Source organism: Musa acuminata, chromosome BXJ2-9 (genome assembly GCF_036884655.1).
Source record: "Musa acuminata AAA Group cultivar baxijiao chromosome BXJ2-9, Cavendish_Baxijiao_AAA, whole genome shotgun sequence".
Classification (NCBI taxonomy): Eukaryota; Viridiplantae; Streptophyta; class Magnoliopsida; order Zingiberales; family Musaceae; genus Musa; species Musa acuminata.
Window position 1 is genome coordinate 46995219 of NC_088346.1, and position 17159 is coordinate 47012377.

A 17159-nucleotide genomic window follows, 5' to 3' on the forward strand; every position below is an offset into this window, starting at 1 on the left:
AACATGTTGATTCATGCGGCTATCTTTTCACATTATTTTATCTTTCTTCCTGTGCACCGCAGATGAATCCGCCTCAGCTTTATCTCTACGATCGAGAAGACATGATATTAGTTTCTGTCCCCTCATTTACTGATCAACGCTGTGGTGTTTGCAGTGGCAGCAGTAGAAGTGTCATTCGTGGAGCATCATCATTTTGCTTCTATTGCCTGATATATATATATATATATATATATATAAGAACTAAATGGTTAAGAGTCAAGGAGATCAGGGAAGGTTATAAGAACACTGTAGTTTGATTCATATGGCTGCCAAGAATGAGGAAGAGCTGCAGCTGCATGGTAATGTCTTCTTTCTCGTCGAACACAGTCGTGTCGGGATGACACCGTGACGGAACGAGCGGGATAGGTTATATTCAAATCGTTCAGGTTTCTTGTATTATATTTTCCTTCTTTTATTCGATATTTTTCTTTCATGCTTTCATAAATATCTTGTAGCACTCTTTTTTAGCGGATTGATTCATAGAATGAACCAGTTTAGTTCTTCAATTATAATATATTTTATAATATTTTTTAAAATATTATAAACCTATTCGAGAGTATTATAACTAACACGAAAGTCTATTTCTTCTTAATCGTAAATTAATAAGAATACATATTTAAAATTTTATTTTTATATATGAGTTTATTTTAATTAGGTTTTGAGTCCTTTTGTTTCATAGAGTTTTTGTATAGTCTTACAATATTTTGATGGAGGTATCAAAAATACTATAAATTTATGCAATAAAAACATTGTAACTAAAGTCTTATATATGGAGGATTGGAGTCAGTTCACCCTATGGACTGGTTTAGAAAAACTATGTTGGGTCATGTTAGTGGTAATTCGATGATTATAAAAAGATATAAACACCCTTTGAGAAATATGAAAAATAAGCATCTTACAGGAAAAAAAAAATCCAAAAAGATTGATTTTTCTAGGAATTCACTCATTCAATCATAAAAACTAATGATATTAATAAGAGACAGCATAGAAATGAGACTTCTCCATGATCAGTCTACCATGGATCGAAGTCCTTCAACTCCTGATAGTGTGCGCATTGAAAGAGGACGAGATGGCAATGAGAAAGGCCAAACAGCTGGGTAGAGGACAATGAGAAATGTCATAACACTGAGTCAAGTGAAACGAGTATATCATAGAACATAGATTTTGCCGACAGCAACTGTAGAATTCACAATGACTTAGGACCTTTCAGGTTTGAAATTTCATACAGTCCATCTACTGGTACAAACTTATTGTTCGATGGAGGAGACAATACCGGTGATTTAAGGCCTTCATCAAGTCAGAAGATACATCATAAATTTGTCATCACAATTCCTAGAGGAGTATCTTGTTGTCGAACATTGGCATCCATCAATCATAGGATTACAAGACAAGAAATGCAGATTTATAATCTGTATTTGTATGCTTAAAGCCTCCAATCAACCCTCAACTTCCAAGCTGTTGGGCAATTAACCCCATACTGACATCGGGTTCACCAATCTGCAATTTGCCATGTTTATCTTGGGGTACTGTTGGTTTTAAATTCTTTGCATGACTTTGATTGCTCGGCACAATGTTTTGTTGCATGAACTTTAACACGTTCACCATTGAAGTGGAGGTACTTCCATTTGTTCTTGTATTTTTTTAATAACAGATCCGGTTTGTCCGCTTGGCCCAATATCGTAAATGCTCTTCCTATCCTCGTAACAGTATCTTCATCAGGAGTCACTCCTAATTCCTCCATGTCCGCGAAAACCTGAAATTAGCAACCAGAAAATATCAAACCTTAAGCTGTGAAAACTTAACAAACCCTGCTTGGTGTAAAAGGACCAGAGTCTTTGACGAGCTTCAATAGTTATCAAAAATGTTGAGTTGCAGCAAAACAAAGAAAAAAGATATTTTTGAAGGTCATATTGTGCAACTTCACTGCCGTCCATCAAACAAATGATCATAAAAGCTAGCTGAAAAACAATATTTGCAGCAAAGAATGGAACAATTGGCTATTTTTACAAAGTTACAATGAAAATGTTGCTTACCTCCAAAATCTTCTCAGGGTGGTGATGATGGTCATACAAAGCAATAATCCTTGAAAACAACTTTTTGGATACTGAACGAGTATGAGTTTGTAGAATGACATTCCAAAAGGATTCAGCTTCATCCACCCTTCCATCCATATCAAATGCCAGAAGTAATGTGTCATATGTTCCCATTGTAAGTACTTGGCCTTTGCTTAACATCCATTTGGTAACCTGATTTGAGAACAGACCAGCCAATATCATAATTTTTAACATGCCATTTCGTTAGAGGTCAAAGAGTATGAATTATGAAACTTATCTTATTCACTATAGCTACCATATAAAAGTCCCCAGTGACCAACATGATGTTTAATTGAAAATCTAGAAAAAATCAGGCCATACAAAACAAAAAAAAAGGAAAGAACTTAGAGAGAAGAAAGCAAAAAAGAAGAAAAAGAGGGGTGGAGATTGTTCCTCTCGTATCCTGATACAAACAAGAAAATCTTTCAACGGTGCGAGCCCAAAGAATTTAGATGGTGGAGGCGGAATCAAAAGAAATCCCAGACTTTTGATCCAACAGATCCCCCTTTTTTTGGACATTTTTAAGGAATGATAGACCAGAAGGATCTTTAAAATAATCCAGTTAGGGAATCCAATAAGAAATTGTTCGTGTTGAAACTGCTAAAGCTTGTTGTAAAACTTTGTTGGATTTCATGTGCACCTTAGGAAGAATTAAACCTAACAAGCTGAAATCTCGCTGATCAAGTTCCATATTTAGATAAGCTACATTTGATGTAATTACTTCTATCAAGTTTGAAAACCATAAATGACTGCAATAAGTTAAGGTAGAAAAACATCAGTAAGCCAAACCTGAATTATTCGGAGCCACTTCCTTTGTTTTCGCAGAATTTCCAATGCTTTTGCTGCAGCAATAACAGGGAATTCAGTTTCCCAAGCAGTCCACTTGTCCAATGCACCATAAATGACTTCTTTCTCATTAGGAAGTTTCTCAACCTGTAAAATATGGTCAATAAGCTAATTTTTAAATCTTCCTCCCCACGTCGCTCTCCCTCCACAACAGTACCATGATATGTTCCAACATATCATGCATCAGTATGCAGGAACAAAATGGATCCCTACCAGTCTGACCATGGACCAGCACTGGTCCGATACCCAAAATTGAAAACTTTATAAAAAAACCTCAATCAATGTGCCAAATACAAAAGACAAACCTCAAAAACCAATGATCTTAACCCTAAAGTTCCAGATCCATAAAGAGTAGATCATGTTTCTACCATTTCATATTCAACAAAAACTGAAGAAAAAGAGAAAATAAGATAAATCAGTGAGGAAAATGAGGAAGAGAGTGGGAACCAACATTTCATTTAGAAATAAAAAATCTAAGATTTAAAAGCTTTAGTTACTAATTTGTTTCCATTTGAGCAGGCTGGTTTGATGTTGTTAAGACAGATGGTAAAATAAAAAAATGAATTAGATTTAAGATAAAGGTTTTAGGAGGGAAAGAGTTAGATGAAAGGACGCTTACTTAGAAAATATTAGAAAGGACATGGATACGATAGACATTGGATAATAACATATGGCAAGTGACATTGCTAAGCATCGAACAAGGACCCAAGTAGACAGTCCCATGTAGCTAGTTGGAAAATTAAATAAATAGCATAAAACATCAATATGGGGACAAATCCATCTTTAACATGCTCAAAGGATGTATAAGCCAAAGACTACATGGGCACCCAATATTTAATTAAGTATGTAATTACAATTATGGCATTCAAATATGGTGCCATAGAACATAATACCATGCGCCTATGAGAAACTAAGGCAACAAGCATCTGAAAAAGCTATTACATTATGTTTCCTAGTATAATAAAACAATGTAGGGATGAAGGAAGCTATTTCATAATGTTGATGACGTAGAAATATACACCAGAGTTTGGCCTTCATAAAACAATTGGATATAAACTTGGTTCCAGTTATCAAATGTTTTCAGCTAGTGTAGCAACAACACCAGCAATTTTGGAAAAATATAAGTAGATTACAACACCCATGACTCTGTTTTGAAATGATTGACCAACACTTTTCACTGATTGATTATTGAAATGTTCACATAAGAAAAGATATAAACCGAAATAATAATGCAAATATTACAATAAAACCTTCTAATAAAATACCATAACCTTTAACTGCCTAAAATATCAAAGCAAAAGTAAATGTAATATAGGTTACACTTGAAGAGGCAATATCTTACAGTACGGACAAGATTGAGAGCTTTTTGTCCAGATCCAGTTGAATCTCTCTTCATCCACAAATGGTGCTCCCTTTTGCTGGCCTTCATCAATTTTCTGTAAGCCATGTCAGTGTAAAATATTATAGTAGATTCAACGAATACGTTCTTAGAGGAACCATTTCAAGAGAACTTCTGCCTACTATAATCTAACAAATAAAGAAACCTCCCTAGCTATATAAATATGATTTGCAGCACAAAGTTGATTTCAATCAAAGATTAAAGCTTGATATAGAAAACACGGCATATAAATCTGAGAAGGAAAAGGCACTATACAACGACGGATCTCTTTTGGAGCACTGCACGAACCGGCTCACTCTAATCTGCAAAGAAGGGAACAAACCCCCGAATTGATTGGACTCTGAAGCAGAAGAATTACTAACTTGCAACCGCTAATTCGCATGTGGATGACCGACCTTTGAGGCAGGAATGAAGGTGAGGCAAGGGAGGCCTCTCAAGTCTGTCAGACGGCATAAATCGCAGAGGGGAGGGACTTCTCCTAAACCCCAAGCACATCTCGCCATGGGTGTGGTATCGATTGGTAAGAAGCAACGATGAAGGGAACAATAGAAGGCAACACTGCCGAAGCCTCGCCTTCTCCGGCGGCGCGCGGGTGCCTTTTCGTACCTCCACAGCGCCGGAACGACGCGGAATCAGATAGAAGGGGTCGACGGGGAGACTGAGGGAATGAAATAAAGTACGGCTCATGGCACGACAAGATGACGTGGCACACTTCAAGCGAGCGGGAGAAGTGCGATTGGGCCGGTGTACCCAGAGTCGTGAGGTAAGTGGCGATCAACGTTGCCAAACGAGCCAGGTCAGGCTCAATACAATGCAATATAAGAAACGGACCAAACAATTCATAGGATAAGAAGCAAATCAAAACACGAATTAAACAAAACAAAATTCTATGTTAAATTATTCTATTTTTAATAAATATTTTTGTTCTTCTAAATTTATTTATGTAATCAGAGTTGATTTGAATATTCAATATAATCATTCTTCTTTAAACTCATTTGCGACACTCATTTTCATATGAGTACATTATGTTTTTATTTATGAAAGAAGTATTAATGATAATATTTTTATTATGATAAAATAGTAAACAAAAAAACGTTGAAATTGGTAATTACACGGGCGTCGTTTTTTGCACGGACAAGTATGGTTGCCGATGGGTCCCACGTGGACCCCACAACAATGACAACGCAGATAGGGGAGCAGTTAAGCAAAGGGCCTCCGGTAGTAGTAAATGGGGCTTTATGCCCAATGGGCCAATTCCACAGCAAGCCCAAGCCAGGCGAAGATTAAGAGGAGGGGCAACGCATGCCCGTCTCTTTCTATAAAAGGGGCGCTCAGCTCTGTTCTGGAAACCCTACCTCACTCGGATCGCCGTCTCTTTTCTCGCGTGCGCACTAAGCAGCAGCGGCGGTTTTGATGGCAACCGTGGAGAATGCCGTGGCCAAGACCGTGAAGGACGTCTCACCCCACGAGTTCGTCAAGGCGTACTCCGCCCATCTCAAGAGATCCGGCAAGGTTCGATCCATCTTCTCCTCTTAAACAAAAAAAATCCAATTAAATAAGTGTTTTAGGAGATGTGTATGTCCTGGGGGATGCTTCTGGTAAAGCATAGTGAATTTCTCGAGCATCAGGGTTTCTTAGGATCAGAGTGTACCAATCAGACACTTATTGACAGTAAACGGTATCTTAGGTAGAGCGATCTTGTAGTAACTCTATGCAATCTGTTTCTGATTGACTGCAACTGGTTACCCGCCTTCTCTTGTTTTGAGCTTTAGTTTCATGTTGTACTTGAATGATAGTAGAGGCAATCGAAGCTAATGACACTCGTAGGCACAATTTGCCACATTGAATTTTCCAATAAATATCATGTATATTATATTGGTCACTTATTTCCAAATAAAGAAAGTTTTATCGTTATAAATTCTATTTCCAAGTAGTAATTGTTTAGGCTAAAAGATAGGAGGAATTATTATCTATGTTTACACCTTGTATCTTGAAGAATATTTGACTTGGATTCATCATCTTGTACTATCCTCATCTTTTGAGCGTAGGGTGAAACATTTTTTTTGGGTGAATAAGTTTCCTTTTTGTGCTTCCTTAGTAAAGAAATGTACCTCCTTTTCTCATTAACCTTTATTTCCTCCCTTTTATGTGGTTATATGTTTAAGGCCATTGAGTATATGTCATGTTGATATATTGAGTAAGAAATGCTTGAGTTTGCAGTATCTATCAATGATGTACCATGGTCTTTCTGAATCTTGTAGAGTGTGCTATTATCTGTTTGGTAATGATGATGTGATGAAGCAATATGAAGTTTGTTATTTTTAGTAGTTCCTAGCCAAGTAGGAAATTGGAAGTTTGTTTGTAATTTTAAGATCTAGATTTTGCAGTATCTATCAACGGTGTACCATGGTCTTTCTGAACCTTGTAGAGTGTGCTATTAGCCGTATAGTAATGATGTACCCAAGAAAATAGGACAAAATGTGATGAAGCAATATGAAGTTTGTTATTTTTAGTAGTTGCTCACCAAGTAGGAAATTGGAAGCTTGCTTGTAATTTTAAGATATAGTTCTAGATTTGCCCTGACCATGCTTGAGCTATGAATTGTTTGCATGTTTAAACTCTTTCCCTTTTGCATAGAACTAAGATTTCTTTGGAGCATGATGAGGCAAGTAAACATCTGAAAATAGCAGCTACAATACTGTTTAGAAGGAAGATGAAATTGGACATCTTAGAATGCTTGTTTTTATCTCATTTCATGTTCTATAAAAGTAATATGTTGAAGAGTAGCTCCCGCTCTCGAGGTGCATGACCACAATTTTCTTTGTGAGATTGATAGAAGAATAAGGAAACTTTGTAAATTGTGGTTTTGTTTGGATTCTATTTAAATGATCCAACTAAGTTTAGGATGACAATAGTGGGTGTTAAAAGGTATGCTGATAAGAAAGGCAAAGTGTAGTTTCTATGAAAATTATAAGATATAGGATTCAATTAGTTCTCTTTTTCGTTTGTTTTTTATTCTCTTTTTTACCCATAACAAGGCAAAGATCTAATGATGATTTGTCAAGGCATCTAATAAAATATAAAACTTGCTTGGCTATATGATTATCACAAAATTGGTTGTGTTAGGTGCATTTCTATGGCTTGCCAATGATATCGTTTATTAATCTTTTATATACTCTTGTTGTCGGTGGTTGTGTGCATAGCTGGCTCAGCCAGTGGCTTGAACCAGTTGCAGCTGCTTAGGTAATTAATTAGTGAAGGGTGTAAGACAAGTCCTACATCTTTTTGCAATTATTATGGACTTACCCCTTTGTTTTATATTGAGATCCCAGAAACTCTTATACTAGTAATGTTCTATTAGTTTTTTTACCAGATGCATTTGATTTTGGAGTTTTCAAGTGAATTTTCTGCCATTGTTAGTTAGATTGAGTTTTGAGTAATTATAAAATAATCAATTGTGCCAAAGTCAAGTTTTTGGACGAATCACGTGTGTTGATATCGGTTGTACTTGCATGCTTTGTGTAAGCGGAAACTTTTATTTTCTTACACTTTGGGTCAACACTTCTTCAACATTGTTCTGATTCTTCTTGTCTCACCACTTCAATGGACAGATGGAGCTTCCTGAGTGGACAGACATTGTGAAGACTGGAAGGTTTAAGGAACTTGCTCCTTATGACCCTGATTGGTACTACATCAGAGCTGGTAATATCACACATGATAATTTTGTCATTCAAAGTAGTGGCCACCATTGTGATGAGTTGTTTGGCGCATCATTTCTCATATGGTTCTAATGTATCCATTTAATTACTGTTGCAGCTTCAATGGCTAGAAAAATATACTTGAGGCAGGGAATTGGAGTAGGTGGCTTTCAGAAGATTTATGGAGGCCGCAAGAGGAATGGAAGTCGCCCACCACATTTCTGTAAGAGCAGTGGGGCAATTGCTCGCCACATTTTGCAGCAGTTGGAAACAATGAATATCATCGAAATCAACCCAAAAGGGTAAGCATTTCATTCATCTATTGTTCTCACCTCTGACTGGAGTTGCTGGTTCCTTTGATCATGCATTTTTTTGTTATTTATCAAGATGATATTTTCTTGAATATCAGTATGTAGCCGGTAAGTGAAAGATGAAAACATGTTTAGTTTGATCTTACGTCATGGTATTTTGATGAAATTGAATTCTTATTTAGACTACTTGTCATGTCTCGATACATACTTTCTCTTATATTACCAGCAGCTGATAGTTGCAGCATTTGTAACGTGGTGTCTGGACCCCTTACTCTTCTTTAAGGACATTTCAGTTTAACTTCAAGTAAATGATGATGTGATGTAACAGCCTGCTTAGTTAAACCTCGTAAAATAGGGTTCGTTGCTTCATTTGTTTCAGCCACAGTTTTTTTATATGACATCAATGCTAATTTGATCACTTTTTCTTAAGCAGAGGAAGGAAAATCACTTCTCAAGGACAGCGGGATCTCGATCAAGTCGCTGGGCGGGTATCGGTGCTTCCCTGATCGTGTTCTGATTCCATCGCATCAATTCAGAGACATTTTGTTCAGATCCTCAGCAGCAGAGTTACTTTGGTGAAAAGTTGGATGTATTATTTTGAGCATGCTACATGATTTGTTTTCTTATATTAGCCACCAATCTTACAATCTAAGATAAATGTAGGTTTCACTTCAATGGTGTCGGTTTGCCTCATTGCTTAGAAACCCTTTTGCTGCAACTAATATAAGTTTTGAGCTAATTGTTGGTGCCATAGTGGATGCTTTTTATGCAACAGCTGCAGTCTTCATCTGGAGAGGAAGGTTGCGATATCAAACTATAGATAATCTCGATTTTGGCACTTGTTGAGGCAATGGGAATGAGCTTTGAAATCCCTCCTATCAGGTTGGATTTGATCGATCTTTGCGTATGTTGAGGCACGAGTTAATTACATATTATCTCATCTCACCTATTGGCATCTCAATTTTTAAATTTTAAAAAAAATTATATTAAATTTTTTATAGTTATCGAGATAAAATATCTAATTTTATTTATCATAACATATTTAATTTTATTGATGGAAGTATGAAAATAATAGTTTAAAAGCAATTTTAATATTCTAATGGATGGTAATAGATTATATGATAAAGATTGTTCGGTAATTAGGTAAATGAAATCAGATATTTTATTTTTATAATTATAAAATTTTAATATAATTTTTTATAAAAATTTTAATATAAATTTTATAAGTGCAGCACTCATAGTTTCACGACTGTGATGATCAAATCCGAGTGTCTAAACCCACTGTGAATCCAAAGTTACTTTACTGGCCAACTTTACGGTTTGTCTCTACCCTGACTCGGCTCTCCATTACGAGAGTCACACATTTCACTATGGTCTCCCCTTCGAGGCATAGTCTCTGCCTTTACGGAGCCACGAGACTCATCTCCCCGTGAGGTTAGTTGGACCCCATGACCATATACTCCATGAATAAATCTAGTTTAGACAAAAGACGAGGTTTCTGGTCCTTCGAAATATACATGGAGGAGTAGCTGCATGCATGGCTCCATGGGGAAGAACAGCACAGAGTTACCACAAACATCTCCACACCTTCCTCCCTTGCCTGCATTTACTAAGGCGGCCATATCGTTCATGGGTCTCTTGCCTTTCGTTTAAACTCCACCGCCTCCTTTTTCCCTCTTTCCTACGCTTCTCTTGTATAGCTCAGCAGCTCTCTTTCTTCATGCACTCCTGCCATCGAGAGAGTCATGAAGCTTCCTTGCTTTCCCTACGTCACGCTCTGGGCTCTCATCTTGGTTGCCTTCTTCCTCTCACCAGCGTCAGGTACTCGTCTCCCCAAGGAGGCCAACTTCTGCGACCGAGTTGTGAGCTCTTCCTCTTCAGCGCACAGGCTGCCGTCTCGGTGCATTCAGTCTCCGCCATCGCCGCCGGCAGTCGGGGAGGAGATCGATCCAAGATACGGCGTCGAGAAGTGGCTTGTGCCGGCGGGGCCGAATCCTCTTCACCACTGAGCTCTCGCCCCGGCTGCGGTATACCGAGTGTGAGGAGTTCTTCATGCGTCCTCTCTGGTCCCTTCTTTCCATCGTGTTTCCTGGAGTATGTGCTGTGTAAGAAGAGGCTGAGTGCTGTTCTTGGTTTTGGGGAGTGGAAAGGAATCACAACGGAGGATGTCCTCTACTTTTAATTGCTATGTTCGATCTTTCAGTCATTACTAGTTGTTGTTGCTTTGGGTATGGCGTTCCTACTTGAGGTTTTCTTTTCTTTATATATATATATATATAGAGAGAGAGAGAGAGACTTGAATAAAGAGAAGGTTGATTTGTTGCACAAATTCTACTCCCTAAGTAAAAAGAAAATTAGTTTGGTCATCTAAATAACCGAAGAACAATATTTACATAATATAACTCGGAAAGATTATTTTTACGGTTCCGACTTTGATCTCATCGCAGCTCAAAAGAGGTTCACGGTTTCATTAAATTGATGGGTAGTGGAGAAGTCATTGCACGGTCGCTTTAAAGGTCATCTCCCAAACCCAGACCGTCCTTGATATCAAATGCATTCATGTGTTCTCTTGTGACACAACTAATGCATGAGGCTCACGGATAACAATCTTACAAATGTTATGCCAATTCCATTTAGAACCAACAACCATAGGAAGCTCTGCTTTACTCTTATTCTGTTGATCTAGGAATTATTAGACATAGATAGGTTTTGGTCAATTTAAGGTTGGCTTTTGCATGTTGACATCGATCAAACTTAGAAAACCCTAAAATTAGGCTTATTATAAAAAAAAATATCGTTGACATATTTGTTAGCACAATGTGATCCTGATCCGTATTCATAGAGTCGTCCAAAGTGAAGAGTAGTTTCTCCCAAATCTTTATCTGCACAAAGATCAAAGTCGGGAGGAGCTTCCCGAGTCAATTCCTCCGATGCTTAAGTTAGTACCGATGTCTACTTCTTTAACTTTGAATCCCCTTCATCCAAAGTTGAGGGTATGTTTTTATACTTGACCTTGAGAAGACGAAATATCCTGTAAAGACTTTGTAGGGAAGGCAGTTTGTAATCGACCCAAGCTGCCCCTTGGACTTCTGGGAATATTATTATGAATATTTCACAGGGTAGATAGTTCGTAACTATCCCGGGCTGCCCCTTGGACTCCCAAAAATATTCCTACGAATATTTTATAGGGTAGGCAGTTCGTAACCAATCCAAGCTACCCTCTGGAATCCCAAGAATATTCCTGTGAATATTTTGCAAGGGAGGTAGTTCGGTAATTGACTCGAGTAATCTCTTAGGATCCTAACCACACGGGCAAGCATGTATCAGGCCGTCTAGGCCTTTTTCCTCCCATGGGTCTCACGTGGCACTAGTGTGGCGAGCGATGGCTGACTAATTATATATTCACTATCATTTGTTCCCCTCCCTTAAAAGCATACTTCGGGCTCTTGAGTTTGAGCACATTGTTTGATTTTTTTGGCATGGGAGCATTTAGGATCTCCTCTTGTAAGTTGGGTTTTTTTGAATTAGGTGTCTTGGGTATATTGTGTCTTGCATCTTTATCGTGGTAGATTTTACTTAGCGCGGGTAAGATTTTTCTTGACTCATACATCTCGAACATCATTTGGCCTAATTTTTCATCGTAGTAGGTTTCTCTTTTGTGCAGGTCTGGTCTTCCTGACTCACGCGTCTCAACCGTATTTCGGTTAGCGCGAGCTAGATTTTTTTAGACTCATGCGCTTCGGGTGCCATTTGGCTCAATCCTCCGTTGTAGCGAATTTCTCTTTACATGAGTTTGGGTCTTCTCGACTCATGTCTCTTCGGACCTATCCCAAGGGGGCACTTGACTTAATCGCAAAGGGTGGCTTCATTATAGCAGGGGAGAGTCTGCTTTCCCTAATCAACATATGTAGTGGGTTGGGAGAGTATATTTTCTTCACATCCTCCACAATTGGTAATGGAAGAGAGAGAGAGAGAGAGAGAGAGAGAGAGATGCCCAAGTGACATCCCTTCCACATAGTCCCAAAGGGACACTTGTGTCAATCATATGGAGAGAGAAATTTCATATCTTTCTCGACTAGCACTTCAGCAATAGAGGAGAGGAAGATTTTCTCGTATCTTCCTCGATTAACACCTCAACAATAAGGGAGAGAGAGAGATTTTCTTGTATCTTCCTCGATTTACACCTTAAGAACAAGGGAGTATCCCTTCGATGTGGCCTCAAAGAGACATTTATGCTAATCGCAAGAGGAGAGAGATAGTCTCTTATCTATTATGAGTCTGGAAGGCAATAACATGTTCCATCGGGTCAGTAGTATCATCAAGGTTTTTGACGATGGGAGGCAAAAGTTTGTTCGGATCGGCTCCTCCTGGATATCCTGAATAAATGGTGACCGACTCAAGATGGGGTTGACCTGCCCATCACCCCTGGATTGATGAAAGTCTTAGTGTATCTCTTCTAAGTATCAGTCCATTTGTTATAGTTGGATCCTCGAAGAGTTATTTGTTGTATCTGTAATAAAATCAAATAGCTAAGTTAGAAATTATTATTATTTCCTTACTTGCCATTGTACTTTAGGAAATCTTAATCTATTTCCTTGTTTACTATTACGAATTAGGAAACAACTATTAAGCATTCCAAATATAGTGATATCATATTTGTTATTATATTAAATATAAATAATTCATATTAAATAAATATGAAAATTAAAATAAATTTTCTTTAATGGAGGCTCACCTCCTCCTATTTAAGGGGAGGGATTTCTCTTCTTCGTTCCTCACCTAGTCGAGCCTAACAGTAAGAGGAATGAGGAGTTACACCCTGTTGACGAGAGATAGGTTTTCTCTACCTTTCTTGAAAATAAAAGTTTTAATTTTAATTTTGATTCTTTAAATATCAATTTTTTTATTAAAATCTATTAGTTAAAGTTTTTTTACCCTGTTTAAGGTTTTTATTTTTAGATTTAAACATGTTAAAAAAATACATGTTTTATGTATTAAATATATAATATTTCCTAGCATTACAACTTATCTTTAAGAATTTTTGTTGGATTAAAATATATTATCTAAAATTTTGATATTATTTGATTTGAAATTAAAAATGTACTATTCTGAATTATTTAAAATTTATTTGACTAAAATATGTTGAAATTATACATATGTTGAAATTATGATTTCTATTTGAATTTAGAAAGTTATTTCCTTGTATTAAAATTTATCTCTCAATCTATCTTTTAATGTGCTATTATGTATTTATTTATATAATTATTGGTGAATATATGTTATAGTATGGAATTGATTAACTTATTCAAGTCAGTATAACCTAAATTAAACCTAATCTAGTCTAAATTATTCAAGTCAGGGTGATTCCGAATTGATTAACTTATTCAAGTCAGTATAACCTAAATTAAACCTAATCTAGTCTAAATTATACTAGTTTAAGGTGGTTCCATACTAGTTAAATAAGGATTAGAGATCGATTCAGTTATGCTCTAGTAAATCGAGTTCAATTAGATCGATTGAACTTGGGGTTAAGTCAATTGAGGGCTAATTTGTATTATTTAATATTGATGATATTTGAAAGAGATATTTTAAATGTGTTATTTCATCCCGATATAGACATGACCAGTGTGAGATTATGTTATTTTTCTACTGAGAGCAGGTAGGGTGATTCCCTTCAGGGATTAGCGGGTCGTCAGACGTGGCGGCTGGACGGTTCCTTCATCTGCTATTGGGAGGAATGTGTCCCTACTTTGGCGGATGAGGAACATCATTTCATCCGCTGTCAGGAGTGCGATATGAGTTTGTCTCCATCCGCTGTTAGGAGAATACAAACTCATCCCGTATGATAAAGCCTCTTCATTCGTTGTTGGGGAAGTGCTCCTTCGGGTATTTGATATATGCTAATTAGATGATTGAATTTTGATCATGTATTCATTTTGAGTTAACTTTTGGGATTCCTACTCAACGTTGTTGAACTTTCTTTTTTTTTTGTTTCTAAAGCAGCCTTCCTCTAGTACTAAATCAGATTCTATTGGAGAGCGGACCTTCCTCTACCGCTAGGTAGGAGCGCCACTTGGATGATTCTTGAAGTTAACATTACTATGTTTACTTTTCTATTTATGATTTGATGAATAAATGAATTATAATAAATATTTATAAATGATGAATAAAGTGATGTTTATCTACTTGGTTTTGAATATATGGAAAGATTAAAAAAAAAATCCAGGGTGTGACACATTTTTATGGTATCATAGCATAGTCTAGGGGCTGTAAGTGTATTAGGTCTATTGATCGACGCTAATCGATGATTGCCTTTAATCTATTATAGTAGTAATTGATCCAATTCCAGAGATTAGTGGTCTTGTCACTCGGGGTGCTCATGGCTGTAATACTACTGGTTTACGCACTCGAAGAGGTGTTCGAATAAACAATAACTTGGAAGTTCTATGCATTGTAGAGCAAACCCAATCCTCACGTACACCTATCACTGATTATGGGCTAGCTTCTCCGACTTTGCATAATGCACCTCATGTCGTAGCACCCGTCAATGCTTCGGATGACGTACATGGAGTCCTCAATGCTATTAGAGGATACTTTGAGCGTCAGGAGGAGTGAGATAAAATTTCACGAGATAGAAATAATACCTTAGATCACTTTAAGAGATTGGGACCACTAGTTTTTTAGGGTAAACCACATCCAATCTTTGCTGAACATTGGATTCGTCAAGTGAAGAAGACATTCGAAGCTATCGAACATAGGGAAAATCAGAAGGTGCCTTTCGCTTCTTTTAGTTTGGAAGGAAAGGCGTCTACTTGGTGGACCTCATAAAAGAGGATGCTAGAGGATGGAGATGATGTGGTGACTTGGGAGCAATTTAAGGATGCATTTTATGAGCAATTCTTTCCTGATTCAGTTCGCTTTGAGAAGCAACAAGAGTTTCTTAGCATCCACCAGGGAAGTAGAACCATAATGGAATATAATCATTATTTCACTAAGTTGACCTAATTCTCTCCACATATTGTCTTAAATGAAAATCAAAGAGTTCGTCATTTTGAGAGGGACTTCGATCATCAATTAGAAAGTCTGTTGCAATACTGATTTTACCAACATATGCTGAAGTATTAAATCGAGCTCTAGTGGTGGATAAATTAGATAATGAACTACAACAAGTAAAAGATCGAAAGTGACCTTTTAGTGCTACACCATCTACGTATGTGGGATCATATTCCGGACCCTTAAATAAAAGCAAAGGCAAACAGTTTGGGCATTGACAAGTAGGAGCTTCTAATAATCAAGTCGTCATAAAATGATATTTCTATGGGAATACAAATCATGTTTCCATCTTATGCCCTATGGGATAACGTGTGTTTTTATTATCAACAACCGAGGCACATGTCGAAGGACTGCCCTCGAAAGCAATATCAACGTCGAGCTCCACCCCAAATAGTTGGACAGCAACAACTAGGATCCAGAGAGGGAGGGCAGACAAGAGTCTACGCACTGACTCATCAAGATGCTGAAGCCTCGGGATCTATTATTAAAGGTATCATCATACTTTATGGTATGCCAGCATCTGTGCTTATAGATTTTGGTTCTACGCATTCTTTTATATCACCTTATTTTGCTATGAAACTACATAGAAATCGTGAGACAATGAGTAATGCATTAATGGTAGTAATACCAGTTAAAAACTCTTTGATAGTTGATCAGATATATAGAAACTGTATTATTACTATTGAAAGTCACGATTTGCTAGTAAATCTTATTCTACTAGAATTTCAAGATTTTGATACTATCTTGGGTATGGACCAGCTTTCAGCATACCATGCAAGTGTCGATTGTTTTTGGAAGACTTACTTTCTTACCCCTAGATCAACCACCTTTTAAGTTCATTGAGATTCAAGAAAAGTTCTCTTCTATTATTTCAGCCTTGAGTGCTACCCAACTATTACTGAAAGGATGTCAAGGATACTTGGCCTTTATTACTAGAGAAGAATCTAAGAAGCCAGTATTAAAAGACATCTCCATTGTTTAGGATTTTCCAAATGTTTTTCCTGAAGATCTACTTGCACTGTCACCAAATAGGTAGATTGAATTTACAATTAATCTTCTACTTAGCACTACACCTATTTCTAAACCCCCGTATAGAATGGCACCAATTGACTTGGAGGAGTTAAAGAAATAGATCCAGGAGCTTTTGGACAAGGGTTTTATTCGACCTAGTGTATCATCTTAGGGTGCCCTTGTCCTATTTGTGAAGAAAATTGATGGATCTATGTGACTACACATCGATTATAGACAACTCAACTAAGTGACCATAAAGAATAAATATCTCCTTCCCCAAATATATGACCTATTTGATCAACTTCAAGGTACTCAGGTATACTCGAAGATTAATTTGAGATCCGGGTATCATCAACTGAAGATAAGGGAAAACTACTTTTAGAACAAGATATGGTCATTATGAATTCTTAGTAATACCTTTTGGACTCACAAATGCACCAGCTGCCTTCATGGATCTCATGAATAGGGTGTTTCACCCTTATCTTAATAAATTTGTAATTATGTTTATTGATGATATCTTGATCTACTCTAAAAGTATAGCAGAGCATGAACATCATCTTAAGATAGTTTCGAAAGTCCTAAAGCAAGAGAAACTATATGCCAAATTAAGCAAGTGTAATTTCTGGCTCAATGAAGTTATGTTTCTCAGTCATGTAATTTCGAGTGTTAGTATATCTGTTGACCCTCATAAGATTGAAGCTGTGTTAAA

At 37.1% G+C, this 17159-nt stretch overlaps 2 protein-coding genes across 2 annotated transcripts; one reads left to right on the forward strand and one right to left on the reverse strand.

The window, feature by feature from the left end:
* Positions 1-1169: 1169 nt before the first annotated feature.
* On the reverse strand, positions 1170-5025 carry LOC103999140 (pentatricopeptide repeat-containing protein At4g18975, chloroplastic). Its single transcript, XM_009420798.3, has 6 exons — positions 4773-5025; positions 4633-4679; positions 4321-4414; positions 2922-3065; positions 2073-2285; positions 1170-1792 (listed from the first exon to the last, which is right to left on the reverse strand). The coding sequence occupies exons 1-6, from the start codon at positions 4878-4880 to the stop codon at positions 1553-1555; spliced, it is 846 nt and encodes a 281-aa protein (XP_009419073.2). The 5' UTR covers positions 4881-5025; the 3' UTR covers positions 1170-1552.
* A 688-nt stretch (positions 5026-5713) lies between these two features.
* LOC135623696 (small ribosomal subunit protein eS19z-like) lies at positions 5714-9125 on the forward strand. The gene is made up of 4 exons (XM_065126941.1): positions 5714-5889; positions 7989-8079; positions 8194-8377; positions 8820-9125. Exons 1-4 carry the CDS (start codon positions 5791-5793, stop codon positions 8890-8892), a joined length of 447 nt encoding a protein of 148 aa, XP_064983013.1. The 5' UTR covers positions 5714-5790; the 3' UTR covers positions 8893-9125.
* The last annotated feature ends 8034 nt before the right edge of the window (positions 9126-17159 follow it).

Coding starts and splice junctions, on each gene's coding strand:
- LOC103999140 (XM_009420798.3), bottom strand. CDS start 4,880: ATGGCGAGATGTGCTTGGGGTTTAGGAGAAGTCCCTCCCCTCTGCGAT. Junction 4,415..4,632: donor TCCAAAAGAGATCCGTCGTT/GTATAGTGCCTT, acceptor CATGGCTTACAG/AAAATTGATGAAGGCCAGCA. Junction 3,066..4,320: donor CTCTCAATCTTGTCCGTACT/GTAAGATATTGC, acceptor CATATTTTACAG/GTTGAGAAACTTCCTAATGA.
- LOC135623696 (XM_065126941.1), top strand. CDS start 5,791: ATGGCAACCGTGGAGAATGCCGTGGCCAAGACCGTGAAGGACGTCTCA. Junction 8,080..8,193: donor TTGGTACTACATCAGAGCTG/GTAATATCACAC, acceptor TTACTGTTGCAG/CTTCAATGGCTAGAAAAATA. Junction 8,378..8,819: donor ATCGAAATCAACCCAAAAGG/GTAAGCATTTCA, acceptor TTTCTTAAGCAG/AGGAAGGAAAATCACTTCTC.